The sequence below is a fragment of the Hyperolius riggenbachi genome, chromosome 3 (genome assembly GCF_040937935.1).
Source record: "Hyperolius riggenbachi isolate aHypRig1 chromosome 3, aHypRig1.pri, whole genome shotgun sequence".
In the NCBI taxonomy this organism is placed as follows: domain Eukaryota; kingdom Metazoa; phylum Chordata; class Amphibia; order Anura; family Hyperoliidae; genus Hyperolius; species Hyperolius riggenbachi.
The window spans coordinates 62,390,393-62,407,023 of NC_090648.1; the positions used below are offsets into that span (position 1 = coordinate 62,390,393).

At 47.0% G+C, this 16,631-nt stretch overlaps 1 protein-coding gene across 1 annotated transcript in view; it reads right to left on the reverse strand.

Annotated features, from left to right (window-relative positions):
* Nucleotides 1-1,087: 1,087 nt before the first annotated feature.
* LOC137562655 (surfeit locus protein 4-like) overlaps nucleotides 1,088-16,631 on the reverse strand; it is a 49,628-nt gene continuing 34,084 nt past the window's right edge. Inside the window, exons 4-6 of the mRNA XM_068274203.1 lie at nucleotides 15,981-16,024; nucleotides 14,098-14,284; nucleotides 1,088-3,070 (exon numbers count right to left, since the gene is read on the reverse strand). Of these exons, the coding sequence (XP_068130304.1) occupies nucleotides 2,804-3,070; nucleotides 14,098-14,284; nucleotides 15,981-16,024 (498 nt within the window). The 3' untranslated portion in view covers nucleotides 1,088-2,803. The remainder of the gene's footprint in view (nucleotides 3,071-14,097; nucleotides 14,285-15,980; nucleotides 16,025-16,631) is intronic.

Genomic DNA, 16,631 nt, shown 5'->3' on the forward strand with positions numbered 1-16,631 from the left:
GCTGCTGAGTCGATTTTTAGTCCGGATGTTCACTTTAAGTACAAATATTTGATATTTTCTATATACAGCTGGGGAGTTTACACTTCTCTGAAAGAATATCGGCTTGACCAGATTCAGGCACAATATCGGATTATTCCTCCATTGAAAAGTAAACCAGAGGGATTGGTCTGGCTTTCTCTGCTATTTAAAAGCGGTTATGTAATATGTAAACAACTGCAAACAAACACAGAACACGCGCTCTATAGGCAGTAGCAGTGTTAGGTCCTACTGAATAGGTGCTGGCTTACTGAACAGGCAGGGCCTCCTTATTAGATTTAGTCAAGGTTATACTGTGCATCCAGAAAGTATTCACAGCACATCACTTTATACCTCATTTCATTATGTTACAGCCTTATTCCAAATTAATGAAATTATTGGTACGTATCCGTTAGCCGGGCGCATCCAGCAGGTGGCGCTGTTGCCAATTTCAATGCTAATTACTTCACGTAACAAAACCTTGAATGTAAACGCCGTGGGTGGCTCTAATTGCATTCATAGTGAAGATAACAATATGTGTATTAAAAAAGTGATTTAATTAAATGAGAAATAAGCTGGCGGCAATGTAACAGATCAAGCCGCCGGCTTCGTGTCTCGCTCTCCTCCTCCCTTGCCCTCTCTCGTGTAGAGCCCTGTGGGGGACATGCGTGTCCCCCCAGAGTCGTTCGTCGCGGCAGGCAATCATGCCTGTTTTATTGCAACGAACGACTCCCTCCCCCCCCCCCCCCAGGGCTGCCAGTGTTGTATACAAGAGAGAGGGAGGAGGAGAGCGAGACACGAAGCCAGCGGCTTGATCTGTTACATTGCCGCCGGCTTATTTCTCATTTAATTAAATCACTTTTTATTACACCTATTGTTATCTTCACTATGAATGCAATTAGCGCCACCCGCGGCGTTTTCATTCACAGTTTTGTTACGTGAAGTAATTAGCATTGAAATTAGCAACAACAGCGCCACCTGCCGGATGTGCCCGGTTAACGGATAAGTACCAAATTATTTTTTTCCCCTCAGAATTCTACACACAGCACTCCATAATGACAACATGAGAAAGTTTACTAGAGGTTTTGGCAAATTTATTAAAAATAAAAACATTTTTTTTTTTAGAAAGCACGTGCATAAGTATTCACATCCTTTGCCATGAGGCTCACAATTGAGCTCAGGTGCCTCCTGTTTCCCCTGATCATCCTGGAGATGTTTCTGCAGCTTCATTGGAGTCCATATGTGGTAAATTCAGTTGATTGGATAGGATTTGGAAAGGCACACACACGTCTATATAAGGGCCCACAGATGACAGTTCATGTCAGAGCACAAACCAAGCATGAAGTCAAAGAAATTGTCTGTAGACCTCCGAGACAGGATTGTCTTGAGGCACAAATCTGCGGAAGGTTACAGAAACATTTCTGCTTCTTTGAAGGTGGGATTTGATCGGTCCATTTTCAAGTTGCATACAAAACTATGCAAAATCCTGCTTCACCTTTAAATGTTTTGTATCTCATTGACCATCCCTATTTTGGACATTAGCTGGTAAGCTGCACAAAGGGACGTGGAGTTACACTATTTGTTGCTCCAGGACCACCGATGTTCACTTCAAAGATAATCTGTACTCTAAAATTCTTACAATAAAAAAGCATACCATTCTATTCATGATGTTCTCCTGGGCCCCTCTTTGCCATTTCTGCCACTCCCTGCTGCGATCCTGGCTTGTAATTGCCAGTTTTAGGCAGTGTTTACAAACAGAAAACATGGCTGCTAACCAGCATGTGATAGGCTGAGAGAAGCTCAGTTTGTGACTCACACAGAGCCTGGAGGGGGCGTAGAGAGGGTGTGTATAGCTTCTTCCTATCACAAGCAGAGCAGCACATTCCAGCCTGAGCCGACAAAGCTGACAAAGGAAAGATTAGATTATATAACAGAGATAATACTGCCACTGTGCAACTAGGAAAGGCTGCAGTAAGACAGACCACATTAGAACAGGTATAGGAACTTATGGAAGAAATAAGGCTGACAATTTTGTTACAGTCTCTTTAAAGCCATAAAGGATCATGAAAGTCCATGAAACAGGAAGCGAGGGTGGATATTATACTGGTACCCAATATAAATCGTACACAGATCATCACATAACAAAATGTCAGACTGTACTGTTGATCTGAAAATAGTAATTTAATATTAAAAAAAAAAAAAAAGTTTATACAAATAGTCATGATACAATAAAAGTTACTTCTCTTGCTGGTTTCAGCGATTCATGCTGACCCCAATTCATACTTCAGGCATAGCTGGCAGCCATGACTGAAACAAGTATTCCAGTGACGCTGATGAAACCCAGAAAGGAGGGTGCGAAACAACTTGTGACAACTTATTATGCAGGTAGTGTTTATGGGTGCAGGTAGGGGGCGCCATTCCAGTAGCAGAGTGTAGTTAAAAGTCTCCACTGCCAAATATGAATGAAATGGTCAGGGGGGGTAGGGAGGTGCAAGGGTAGGTATGGATGCCTCTGCACACACACCAGAATATATGTACTTTGTGTCTGCCAGGGGTGATACTGCACACAGCTGAACAGAAGCTGGGTTTGTGTTACATTCCCTTCCAGTCACCATCTTAGTAAACAATTATGTAAAGTTTGACAAGTTCCCCCTTCTGAATGGAACATTCCAAGGTCTGGGCCAATCAGGCGTAAACGCCCACCCCTCCACAAAGAATATTCCATTCAAGTCTCCGTACATCGGTTTTGGGGAAGGCATAACATAAGGCAGGTCCATGTGTGGCGGGGTCACCACTTTTTCTTGTGTTCATCCATCGATACCCCGCCAGGCCCCAGTGCTACGACCAGGAGCAGCCCGCCCATGACAGAGAGGGTCTGGAAGAAGTCGTACTTCAGGAAGTCATGGAGCGGGCGGTACGATGGTATGTTCCAGAAGGCGTTCTGAAGCACGTTGATGACCATGAGCCACAGCACCAGAGTCAGGGCTGCCAGTTTGGTCTTGAAACCGATTGTTACCAAGATGATGAGCGCCAGGCCGAAGATGTCCTGGAAAATCTGCGAGAAGAAAAATTAAAAAGGTGGATTATTAATATTTTTCTTAAAAAAAATATAATAAGGACTGCCTACGAGCCAATGTATTAGCTATGCAAAGCCAAGCAGTGCACATCTATAGAATGACACTAAATGGCAAGACTAAATATTGTTCAATATATACTCAGCAAAGCAAAACCATCCTTTGTCCCAAACAGTGATGAGCTTCCAAACAGCCCAACTGTTCGTAATCGTAATTTCGATTACAACTTGCTGGACATGGCGGGGTGGTGGGGGGTTAACTTACACAAGCCTCCTCTTTCCGGGTTTGTAGGAGGAACCATTGGAGTGACGTGGAACGCTAGTGAATATGACACGGACCACATCAGCTATAGGCGGCAACATGGGTAAGTTAACCCCTCCCCCACCGCGTCCAGCAAGATGTAAATTAAAATTACGAACCAGTGGGGCTATTTGGAAGCCTATCACTATCCCCAAATACAGACGGTCATTGAGATGCGAATACAATTTAAGTTGATGTATGCTTTATGTTAATTTTGACCAGCTTAACCACTTGAGGACCCAGCCTTTACCCCCCCCCCCCCCCCTTAAGGACCAGCGCGTTTTTTTATGATCTGTGCTCGGTGGGCTCTGCAGCCCCCAGCACAGATCAGGTTGCAGGCAGAGCAATCAGATCACCCCCCCCCCCTTTTTCCCCCCTTATGGGGATGATGTGCAGGGGGGGTCTGATCGCTCTTGCCTGCCTGAGTGTTGCGGGGGGGGCACCTCAAAGCCCCCCTCCGCAGCGAAATTCCCCCCCTCCCTCTCCTCCCTCTCACCCCTGGCGATCCGGGCTGCACAGGCTGTCCTCTGTCACATGGCGGCGATCCCCGGCCGCTGATTGGCCGGGGATCGCCGATCTGCCTTACGGCGCTGCTGTAGCAGCAGCGCCGTTCAATATAAACAAAGGAGACAAACGTCTCCTGCGTTTACATTTAGTCTGCGAGCCGCGATCAGCGGCTCGCAGGCTATTCACGGAGACCCGCTCCGTGATCTAACAGGAAACAGCCGCTCGCGCGAGCGGCTTTCCTGATTAATTAGCAGATGTGCGTCGCTAGTCCTCCAGCTACCACTTTGCCGCCGCACGGTATGAGTGTGCGGTCGGCAAGTGCTTAAAGGGAACCATAGATTAACAGAAAAAAGATTTTATACATACCTGGGGCTTCCTCCAGCCCCATACGCACGGATCGCTCCCACGCCGCCGTCCTCCTCTGCTCGCAGCTACGAGAACCGTCTCCCCGCTGTTCCGTCAGTGGGAGCCAGTCTAAGCGTAAGGGAAGTGCGCTGTTTGCATATCTCTGCAGCAGCCGCTGGAGAGATACGCAGAGGGCGCACTTCTCCAGCGTAGCTGATTCAGATGACGTCAGTGACGGGGGCCGGCTCTCGTAGATGCGGGTAGCGGAGGACGGCGGCGTGGGATCGATCAGAGCATATGGGGCTGGAGGAAGCCCTAGGTATGTATAAAAGCTTTTTCAATTATTGGCACCTCATTGGACCCTCTCTTCACTTCAAAATGAGCACAGAGGTAACCCGAGCCGGTTTCAGCCTAAAACTCGTGGAGTAAATCATTATTCACCACATCCTACAGTTTCAAACAGAGAGAACACTTGTGCCCAGTCATTAGGCCGACACACATGAGGGGATATCTGGCCAGCATTTTAGCAAACTGAACGTTCTGACTGATTTCCTCATCAGTAACTAATTGGGGGGGGGGGGGGGGGGGGGGACACGTCCATAATTATTTACCTTGCCATCAGTAAAGATGCCAGCATTTCTGAAGTTTGAGAATGTAAATCAAGGTGACAAAAGATTCAGGGCTGTGGAGTCGGAGTCGAGGCAATTTTGGGAACCCGGAGTCGGAGTCGTTTTCATAAACTGAGGAGTCAGAGTCGGGAGTCGGATGATTTTTGTACAAAATCCCCAGCCCTGTTAAGTATTAGGCTAAGGAGTCGGAGTAATTTTGAGTACCCGGAGTCGGAGTCGTGGTTTCATAAACTGAGGAGTCTGAGTCAGAAGATTTTTGTCTCGACTCCACAGCCCTGGAAAGATTTTACAATAAGCAGACACTGCCCACATCCTGCAGTTTATGAATACTGTAAAAATAGGCAATTTTATTAATTAAGTTGATTACAGTAAAGTTCCACAGGCCTCAGTCGATCTCAGTAGAGTTTCAGGCTCATTGATGATGCTAAGCCAGCCTGCTAGGCCTTATATAATAAATGGTTCAAAGATGGTGACTTTTCGGGGGATTTTGGTGATGCACTACAATTATTGCTTAATTTTAGTTTATGCAGTCTTTTAATTGTGAATTATCAGATCATTGGAGCAGGTGCATAAAGGTTTACACCATTCTGCTTTTCTACATAAACATTTTAGTCATGATGACATCAATAAACATTTTAATTAGATCTTATGACACAGGTGGTGTTCTATAACATCAATCTAGATCTGATACCCTTAATTGGAATTAAGTAAGCCAAAAACGATCACACTGCTACAGCAGTGCTGCTTAACCACTTGAGGACCACAGTCTTTCTACCACTAAGGACCAGAGCCTTTTTTTTCCCATTCAGACCACTGCAGCTTTCACGGTTTATTGCTCGCTCATACAACCTACCACCTAAATGAATTTTACCTCCTTTTCTTGTCACTAATACAGCTTTCTTTTGGTGCTATTTGATTGCTGCTGCGAGTTTTAGTTTTTATTATATACATCAAAAAAGACATGAATTTTGTCAAAAAAATGATTTTTTTTTTTACTTTCTGTGCTGACATTTTTTAAATAAAGTAAAATTTCTGTATACATTTTTGTCCAAATTTATTGTGCTACATGTCTGAAAAAAAAAATCCATTCAGTGTATATTTATTGGTTTGGGTAAAAGTTATAGCGTTTACAAACTATGGTGCCAAAAGCGAATTTTCCCATTTTGAAGCATCTCTGACTTTTCTGAGCACCTGTCAGGTTTCATGAGGTGCTAAAATTCCAGGGTAGTATAAATACCCCCCAAATGACCCCATTTTGGAAAGAAGACATCCCAAAGTATTCACTGAGAGGCATGGTGAGTTCATAGAAGATTTTATTTTCTGTCACAAGTTAGCGGAAAATGACACTTTGTGACAAAAAAAAAAAAAAAAGTTTCCATTTCTTCTAACTTGCAACAAAAAAAAAAAAAATGAAATCTGCCACGGACTCACCATGCCCCTCTCTGAATACCTTGACGTGTCTACTTTCCAAAATGGGGTCATTTGTGGGGTGTGTTTACTGTCCGGGCATTTTGGGGGTTGCCTAATTGTAAGCACCCCTGTAAAGCCTAAAGGTGCTCATTGCACTTTGGCCCCCTTAGCGCAGTTAAGCTGCAAAAAAGTGCCACACATGTGGTATTGCCGTACTCAGGAGAAGTAGTATAATGTGTTTTGGGGTGTATTTTTACACATACCCATGCTGGGTGGGAGAAATATCTCTGTAAATGACAATTTTTTTTTTTTATTTTTTTTTTAAACACACAATTGTCCATTTACAGAGATATTTCTCCCACTCAGCAAAGGGTATGTGTAAAAATACACCCCAAATCACATTATACTACTTCTCCTGAGTACGTCGATACCACATGTGTGGCACTTTTTTGCACTCTAACTGCGCTAAGGGGCCCAAAGTCCAATGAGTACCTTTAAAGAGAACCCGAGGTGGGATTTAATTATGTTACTGGGGCACAGAGGCTGGTTGTGCACACTAACACCAGCCTCTGTTGCCCCATGGTGTGCCTCCATGACCACCCCTGCGCGCCGCTATACCCCCCGCCTCCCCTGACCCCCCGTTTACCTAAGCGCTGTCAGTCAGCGCCGCTCCCCCGCATCGGCAATGTTAATGGAGGAAACACCGCTCTACCCCACCAATGGATAGTTGTGCTGGACCAGGTTAGCAAGACCTCAGAAATACTTCGACAAAAGGAAGGTCCGCACCAATTCACCACGAATCCTCTTTATTGTCAGGACATGTCCTGTATTAAAACATCGAATCTCAAGCTGACATGTTTCGGACCTACTGGTCCTTAATCATAGCGGTCCTCCTATCAGCGGGAGGGAAGGGACACGGGCGGGTAGCGCTGATGCGGAGGAGGCGGGGGAGCGGTGCTGACTGACAGCGCTTAGGTAAACATTGTGCTGGCGACGCGCTGCGTGTCGCCAGCACTGCGGGGGTATAGCGGCGCGCAGGGGGGACATGGAGGCACACAATGGGGCAACGGAGGCTGGTCTTAGTGTGCACAACCAGCCTCTGTGCCCCAGTAACATAATTAAATCCCACCTCGGGTTCTCTTTTAGGATTTCACAGGTCATTTTGCGACATTTGGTTTCAAGACTACTCCTCACGGTTTAGGGCCCCTAAAATGCCAGGGCAGTATAGGAACCCCACAAATGACCCCATTTTAGAAAGAAGACACCCCAAGGTATTCCGTTAGGAGTATGGTGAGTTCACAGAAGATTTTATTTTTTGTCACAAGTTAGCGGAAATTGATTTTAATTGTTTTTTTTTATTTTAACAAAGTGTCATTTTCCCCTAACTTGTGACAAAAAAAATCTTCTATGAACTCACCATACTCCTTACGGAATACCTTTGGGTGTCTTCTTTCTAAAATGGGGTCATTTGTGGGGTTCCTATACTGCCCTGGCATTTTAGGGACCCTAAACCGTGAGGAGTAGTCTTGAAACCAAATGTCGCAAAATGACCTGTGAAATCCTAAAGGTACTCATTGGACTTTGGGCCCCTTAGCGCACTTAGGGTGCAAAAAACAGCTGTGCTCAGAAGAAGTAGTATATTGTGTTTTGTGGTGTATTTTTACACATACCCATGCTGGGTGGGAGAAATCTCTGTAAATGACAATTTTTTGATTTTTTTTTTTTTTTTACACACAATTGTCCATTTACAGAGATATTTCTCCCACCCAGCATGGGTATGTGTAAAAATACACCCCAAAACACATTATACTACTTCTTCTGAGTACGGCAATACCACATGTGACACTTTTTTGCAGCCTAGGTGCGCTAAGGGGCCCAACGTCCTATTCACAGCTCATTTTGAGGCATTTGTTTTCTAGACTACTCCTCACGGTTTATGGCCCCTAAAATGCTAGGGCAGTATAGGAACCCCACAAGTGACCCCTTTTTAGAAAAAAGGAGTATAATGAGTTCATAGAAGATTTTATTTTTTGTCACAAGTTAGTGAAAAATTACACTTTGTGAAGAAAAAAAAAAAATCAATTTCCGCTAACTTTTGACAAAAATAAAATCTTCTATGAACTCGTCATACACCTAACAGAATACCTTTGAGGGGTCTTTTTTTTTAAAAAAGGGGTCACTTGTGGGGTTCCTATACTGCCCTGGCATTTTACGGGCCCAAAACCGTGAGTAGTCTGGAAACCAAATGTCTCAAAATGACTGTTCAGGGGTATAAGCATCTGCAAATTTTGATGACAGGTGGTCTATGAGGGGGCAAATTTTGTGGAACCGGTCATAAGCAGGGTGGCCTTTTAGATGACAGGTTGTATTGGGCCTGATCTGATGGATAGGAGTGCTGGGGGGGGGGGGGGGGGGGGGTGACAGGAGGTGATTGATGGGTGTCTCAGAGGGTGGTTAGAGGGGAAAATAGATGCAATCAATGCACTGGGGAGGTGATCGGAAGGGGGTCTGAGGGGGATCTGAGGGTTTGGCCGAGTGATCAGGAGCCCACACGGGGCAAATTAGGGCCTGATCTGATGGGTAGGTGTGCTAGGGGGTGACAGGAGGTGATTGATGGGTGTCTCAAGGTGTGATTAGAGGGGGGAATAGATGCAAGCAATGCACTGGCGAGGTGATCAGGGCTGGGGTCTGAGGGCGTTCTGAGGGTGTGGGCGGGTGATTGGGTGCCCTAGAGGCAGATAGGGGTCTAATCTGATGGGTAGCAGTGACAGGGGCTGATTGATGGGTGATTGATGGGTAATTAGTGGGCGTTTAGAGGAGAGAACAGATGTAAACAATGCACTTGGGAGGTGATTTGACGTCGGGTCTGCGGGCGATCTTATGGTGTGGGTGATCAGATTGCCCGCAAGGGGCAGGTTAGGGGCTGATTGATGGGTGGCAGTGACAGGGGGTGTACGACAGGTGATCAGTGGGTTATTACAGGGAAGAACAGATGTAAATAATGCACTGGCGAATTGATAAGGCGAGGTCTGAGGGCAATCTGAGCGTGTGAGCGGGTGATTGGGTGCCCGCAAGGGGCAGATTATGGTCTAATCTGATGGGTAACAGTGACAGGTGGTGATAGGGTGTGATTGATGGGTAATTAGTGGGTGTTTAGAGGAGAGAACAGATGTAAACAATGCACTTGGGAGGTGATCTGACGTCGGGTCTGCGGGCGATCTGATGGTGTGGGTGGGTGATCAGATTGCCCGCAAGGGGCAGGTTAGGGGCTGATTGATGGGGGGCAGTGACAGGGGGTGATTGATGGGTGATTGGCAGGTGATCAGTGGGTTAATACAGGGGGGATAGATTCATACAGTATACAGGGGGGGGGGGTGATCAGGAGTCCCCAGGGGGCAGTTTAGGAAATTTAAAAAACAATTGCGCTGACAGATGGTGATTGATGGGTAATTAGGGGGGTGATTGGGTGCAAACAGTGGTCTGGGCAGGGGGGGGTCTGAGGGGTGCTGTGGGCAATCAGAGGGAAGGGTGGGGGGGGGGGGATCAGTGTGCTTGAGTGCAGACTAGGGTGGCTGCAGCCTGCCCTGGTGGTCCCTCGGACACTGGAACCACCAGGGCAGGAGGCAACCTGTATAATACGCTTTGTATACAATACAAAGTGTATTATACACTTTGTAGGCGGTGATCTGGACGCTAGTAACCCGCCGGCGCTTCCGAACGGCCGGGAGGTCACTGCGCAAGGGGGGCGGCTGTCGCCGGCGCCTAATCGCGTTACGAGAACGGCGCATAACCACGCCCGCCGTCGCCGATGGGCGTATTGCGGTTGTTTGGGCTCATCGGCTGGGGGCGGTCCTGAAGTGGTTAAAGGGAATGTCCAGACATTTAAAAGAAAAGAAAAAAAGGATCTACTTACCCGGGGCTTCCTCCAGCGCCTTGCAGTTGACATGTCCCACGCCACAGCTCCGCTCTCAGACACCGGTCTGGGTCCCCAGCAGTTCAGAGGCTGACCCCACGAGGTCGTCCTCTACTGCGCCTGCGCCACTATCAATCAAGTCCATGTTGTCCGGAGTGTACTGCGCAGGCGCAGTAGTTCCGTGCAGCACACTCCGGACAGCGTGGACTCGATTGACAGCGGCGCTCGCGCAGGCGCAGTGGAGGACGACCTCTGCACCGGCGGTGACCCCGGGCGTGGGACATGTCAGCTGCAATGGCTGGAGGAAGCCCCAGATAAGTAGATTTTTTTTTTTAGTTTTAAGATGCCTGGACATTCCCTTTAACCTCTTGACGACCAGCTAACGCCGATTGGCGTAAACTGGTTGTCTGAGGGTTTCCATGGGAACGAGCGGCCTTTCCATGTCAGTTCACGGAGGGTGTCTCCGTGAACAGCCGGAGAGTGGCCGATCGTGGCAAAATGTAAACAGGCGGGGAAGAAATCCCCGCTGTTTACATCATACGGCGCTGCTGCGCAGCAGCGCCGTGACGTAGATTGGCGATCCCCGGCCTCTGATTGGCCGGGGATCGCCGCCATCTGATAGGCAGAAGCCTATCCTATCAGGCGCAGGACTGATATCAGTCCTGCGCCGCTCAGAGGGGAAGGGAGAGGGAGGGAGCGAGCGAGACGGCGGAGAACACTGCGGAGGGGGGCTTTGAAGAGCCCCCCCCCCCCAAGCAAATGCAGCCGGCGGCGATCAGACACCCCCCCCCCAGCAGGACATCCCCCTAGTAGGGAAAAAAGGGGGGTAGTCTGATCGCCCTGCTGCACTCCTGATCGGTGCTGCGGGCTGTAGAGCCCGCGCAGCACCGGTCAATGAAAAATCCCCTGGTCGTCAAGTGGTTAAAGCAAGTCTGAAGCGGGTTTTTTTTTTTTTTTTATTAAAAGAGATCCTCTCCTAAGGAGAGGGAAGGCTCTGGGTCCTACAGAACCTTCCCATTCTCCTCATTCCCCCGCAGGCTTCATAGTTTGACTCTCGCCTCGCGGGAGACTTTGGCAGTCATCAAAAACACTGCTTCACCTGGGCAGTGTGACCAAACCCAGCACGCAACTCATACTATCTGCAGGCCTCAGCTCTTTCCCCCATCCCACTGTTAAAGGACACCTGGAATGAAAAGTTACGGAGGCTGCCATATTATATAATACCAGTTGCCTGGCAGCCCTGCTGATCTTCCTGACTTCAGTAGTGTCTGAATCACACCTGAAACAAGCATGCTGCTAGCCTTGTCAGATTTGTGTCGGAAACTGCTGATCTGCATGCTTGTTCAGGATCTATGTCTACAAGTATTAGAGGAAGGGGATCAGCAGGACAGCCAGGCAACTTGTATTGTTTAAAATCAAACATGTCAGCCTCCATATCCCTCTCACTTCAGGTACACTTTAAAGCGGCCCCAAACCAAACATTTTTTTTAATTCAAAATATTTAGTTGCACCACTCTGACACATACAAATATAAATAAACACTCCTTCAAGCCTATGAGCATTTCAGTGCATGCTTTTCACCCTCCTCTTTGCATAACCAGGGTTATACTGGGGGCAGCCATTAGCAATTCCTCCTTTGCTGGACACCATCTACTCCACCAGTCTGCTGGATTATATCAGGCAATATGAAAGGAAGGGAGGGGTTTCTCCAATAAATGTAAAATATTTTATATTTGTCATCATGCAGCTGAAAAAAGGCTGCTATTTATTATTATAATTTATAAAATAGATAGATTTCTTTCTGAAATCTTGTATTTTTAGTTTGGGTCCACTTTAAAGGGAACCCAAACTGAGAGGGATATGGACGTTTCCTTTTATACAATACCAGTTGCCTGGCAGTCCTGCTGATCTCTTTCACTGCAGTAGTGGTTGAATCACACACCTGAAACAAGCCTGCAGCTAATCCAGTCATAGGCCTGGGGCACACCAGAGGAGTTTTTCTGAGCGTTTTGAGTTTTTAAATCTGCTGCTAATGTTATCCTATGTGTCTGTGCACACTGGAGCAATGAGGTTTTGTAAATTACATTGGGAAGAGCTTTTGAAACCTCTAAAAGCTCTTCCCAATGTAATGCTATGTTTTTTTTTTACAAAACCTCATTGCTCCAGTGTGCACAGACACATAAGATAACATTAGCAGCAGATTTAAAAACTCAAAACGCTCAGAAAAACTCCTCTGGTGTGCCCCAGGCCTAACTTCAGTCAGAGCACCTGATCTGCATGCTTGTTGAGGGGCTGTGGCTGAAAGTATTAGAGACACAGGATCAGCAGGAGAGTCAGGCAACTGGTATTATTTTAAAAGGAAAAATCCATGTCCTTCTCAGTTTAGGTTCCCTTTAAAGAGTACAAAGATTGTAAATGTAAAGGAAACCTGAGGCGAATGGGGAAAAAACAAAACAAAAAAAACGCGCACCCCATCGCACTCCTATTGCTGGGAGCATTCTGCACCTGCGCTTTACTAGGAGGGGAGCGTGCACGGCAGGACTGCGCCAACTGGCGGAGGATCCAGGCGGCCTTGGAGGATGGCGAGGGACCAATCAGCCTGAAAGGGGCTGGAGGAAGCCCCAGGTATGTATACATGTCCGTTCTCAGCTCACCAAGAAACTGACAATGAACTGTTACCAATTTCTATATAGGATCCTTTTACACTTGTCACTCTGCAATGGATCCATTGCGGTAAGTGGGACGCACTTCTGTGCAATCCGCGATAATCCTAGGCAGGCAGAAGTGTTCCCCAACATAGCCTCTGGGGTTAACACATCTGCCCCGGGCTACAGCCGGACCACCAGAGTGAACGCTACACTGTAAGATCCCACCAGCCACACATGATCTGGCATAAGTGGGAAACGTGCCTTAACCTTCTTGGCGGTCCATGACCGCCGCTGTGCACCGCTTCGGCCGATTTGCACAATTTTTTTTACACGCAGCTAGGACTTTGCTAGCTGCGTGTTGTACGCGATCGCCGCCGCTCACCGCTGATACCCGCCGTGCAACAGCCCCCCCCCCCCCCCCGAAACCCCATGCGCAGCCTGGCCAATCAGTACCAGGCAGTGCTGAGGGGTGGATAGGGACTTCCTGTGACGTCACGGCGTCGATGACGTCATTCCATTCGTCGCCATGGCAACGGGGGAAGCCCTAAAAGAAATCCCGTTCAGAACGGGATTTCCGGATGGGCTTGATCGCCGGCGGCGATCGGAGGGATGCTGCAGGGAGGGGGGAATCATGTAGCTAGCGCTAGGCTAGCTACGCGATTTAAAAAAAAAAAAAAAAATACTGCAGCGCTGCCACCCTGACGCAATCAATAAAACGCCAGGGTGGTTAATTGAAAGCACTGCAAGAATCAGCAGGTGTCAGCGGTGGCTCTCACCCTTAAATCTTTTGATATTGAAACTCCAACCTCCATCATCAAAACCACTGTTGCTTTTTTTTCCCCCTGAAGCACTGCGACACTGTCTCCTAGGCCCACCCCCAGCTCAGAAGCCACTGAAGCTGAGCTGGGAGGGGGGGGGGTACAGGCTGTGGTAATGCAGGTGGGGGTGGCCACAGAGCTTCAGAAAATTTGGGATAAAAATAGCTGGGGCAGTCTTGCTGATGAGGATGGGAGGGGTGCCTGGAGTTTAAAAAAAAACAGGAATGTTGTACAGGCGAGCGGGTGACATACTGCCACTGACAGCCACCAATCCTTGCAGAACTAAACACACTGCTTTACATTAAAGGCTTTCACCCTTATTAATATACAACCCAACTCCTCTTTAACAAATGCAATATGGAGTATGAAGGCACCAGCAATGCTCTGCATTATTTTCCCGCCCTGATTTCTGGCCTGTACTCCCCTGGCAATACTCACCGAGAAGGCGCTGGCATTGAAACGCAGCAGTGTCATAAACATGAGGATCAGCAGCACCCGGCCCCCCAGCTGCATGTACTGGCGAGGTGAGCTCTCCCCTATGCTGGGCACTCCGGCAAACATGGACTTCCCTTCAGAACGGGATTCTGCCAACAGCAGCAGGAGACCGCCGCCCAGCGCCAAATTCCTACAACACAAGGGAAGAGGTTACCTCACCGGCCCAATCACAAGACAGAAACAAGAGACAAATCAGATGGAATACGGAAGTTATATCAGGCCTCTTTTTAAAGCTAATGGGAATTGGTAAAAAACAAAAACAGATACGCACCTAAGGAGGGGGAAGGCTCTGGGTCCTATAGAGCCTACTTGCTCCTCTCATCTTCCCCACGTTCCAGCAATGTCACCCCATTTGAATTTGACCGAAGGCTGGCGACTCTGTACTGTGCATGCACGAGTGCACAAGAGAGGGCGGTCGCGCAGGTGCAGTATAGGGCTGCCCGTCTTCGAGAGCACTCAGGCTCCCGAAGCCTCCTGTGGCAGCAGAGAGCAGTATTTGACCAATCGGTCGAATACTGCTACCGGTGGTTAAGGCAATGGAACGCAGGGATCGGAAGAGGAGTGGAAATGCTCTATAGGACCCAGAGCCTTCCCTCTCCTTAGGCAAGTATCTGTTTGTTTTTATATTTTCAATTCCCATTAGCTGTAACAATCTGAAACTGAAAATTGGTCTACGGTACCATTGTTCTTAGCATCCAGATCATTCTGCTCACAGTGTGCACCTAGGATCCCATTTATGAAGCAGCACACTGATGCAAACTGCAAAAGAAACCCTACCTGTTTTTTAAAAAAGATATGGGCAGTGATATTAGTCTTCTGGGTGCTGCTCCCCAGTGGGCTGAGCTGGGTTACACAGTGTTCGAAAGTGTCATGTGACCAACAAGACATCAGGAGAATTTTCCACACCTCAGTGAAAAGGAAAAGGCGGCAACTAACTGAGGGTTGTCAGATGACCAGCTTGAGTAGGAAAGTCTTAGATTAAAGGAGCACTGTTGTGAAAAATTGTAAAATTTAAAGGATAACTGAGGCAAACTCCTTTGTACAAACAGAGGTTCCAGGCATGTATGTGCAGGAGTCTCCATGCCCACAGCTCCCCCCATTCACCTTTGGCCCCCTCCGTAAGTGTTACAAGGTGCGCACTACTGAGTAAGTGCTAGCCCGGCAGTGGCCACAATACAAGACCCCTGTGCCAGTTCACATTAAGGGGACCAGGTAGGCGTGTGTGTGTAATATATATATGTGCTGTAAAAATCAATAGCAGTGTGCCCTGTGTGTTTGTTTAGCTACATCAGAGTGTAAGTAGCTTATCAGCAGATGTAACCTACGGCAGTGCTGGGGCTCTGGCTCAGCTGTACCTCTGCAAGAAAGAATGGAACTTAACCTTTTCTATGCTCCCTGCACAGTTAATTCTATTAAAAATTGATTTTTTTTAATGATTTCCATAAATTGCAATTAAAGATTTTTTTCCCTCCTAAAAGTTACCTGTAACATGCAGTGGCTGATCTTCTAGAACAGATGGGAAGTTCTGAGTCTAGATCTAATTTAAAGGGTACCTGAACTTGAACAAGGTGACCACACCCAGAGCTTCTTCTATACCCACATAAATACTATGGACTCAACTTTGCCAGCTTCCCATCCAAGTTTGAGCTATGTCCCCCATTCAAAGCTCCAACTGGGTTCAGTCGGGACAAATGAGGAACAAAAAAGCTGGAACCTGGTTGGTTGCTGTGAACACGGTCACCTTCCAATCACAGACTAAGGAGTGGATGAAGGAAGTTGTACTGAGCATGGGAAGGCATAAGAGCTGTAACGGTGATATCACTTACCTCATTAGAAACTTCACATCCCAGAGAATGTTGTACACAATGGTCTGAAAAAAACAAAAATTGTTCAGTCACCACGTATAGTATAAATATAAGAACACCTCATACAATTACAAAGCTTTTATATGCTAGATTCTGTCTTTTTCTGAAAAAAGAATACATTTCTAAAAAACAAAAACAAAAAAACAGGATAAGAAATGTACAAATTGGACAGCTTTTCTTAGCGCATACGAAACAAGCCAGGTACCAAGTCCTTGCAGCTTCCAACTTAATTTCCTGACTGGTCATTTTTTTATTCGAAATAAAATAGCTCCCTCTCCATCAAGTCATGGAATATAGGTTTCATTGATTACAAAAAGTTTCTGAACACCTCAACTCTGAGGAACCACCTCTGAGGTGGGTCATACTCCCTTGTTCTCTCGTCTTAGGGTCTGCAGAGCTTGCCGGTCATTTTAACAAAAAAAAACTACACTGGTGGTCACAAACCTCTGTTTTCCCTCAAAATTAAGTTATACATCAAAATTAAGTTATATAATGGCATTTTCAATCTAATAAAGCGATCTTACATGCATTTTTGCTGTATCTTACATGCATGGCTGTATCCTACATGCATGGCCAGCACAACCATAGGGCAACCTGGGCAATTCCCCTAGG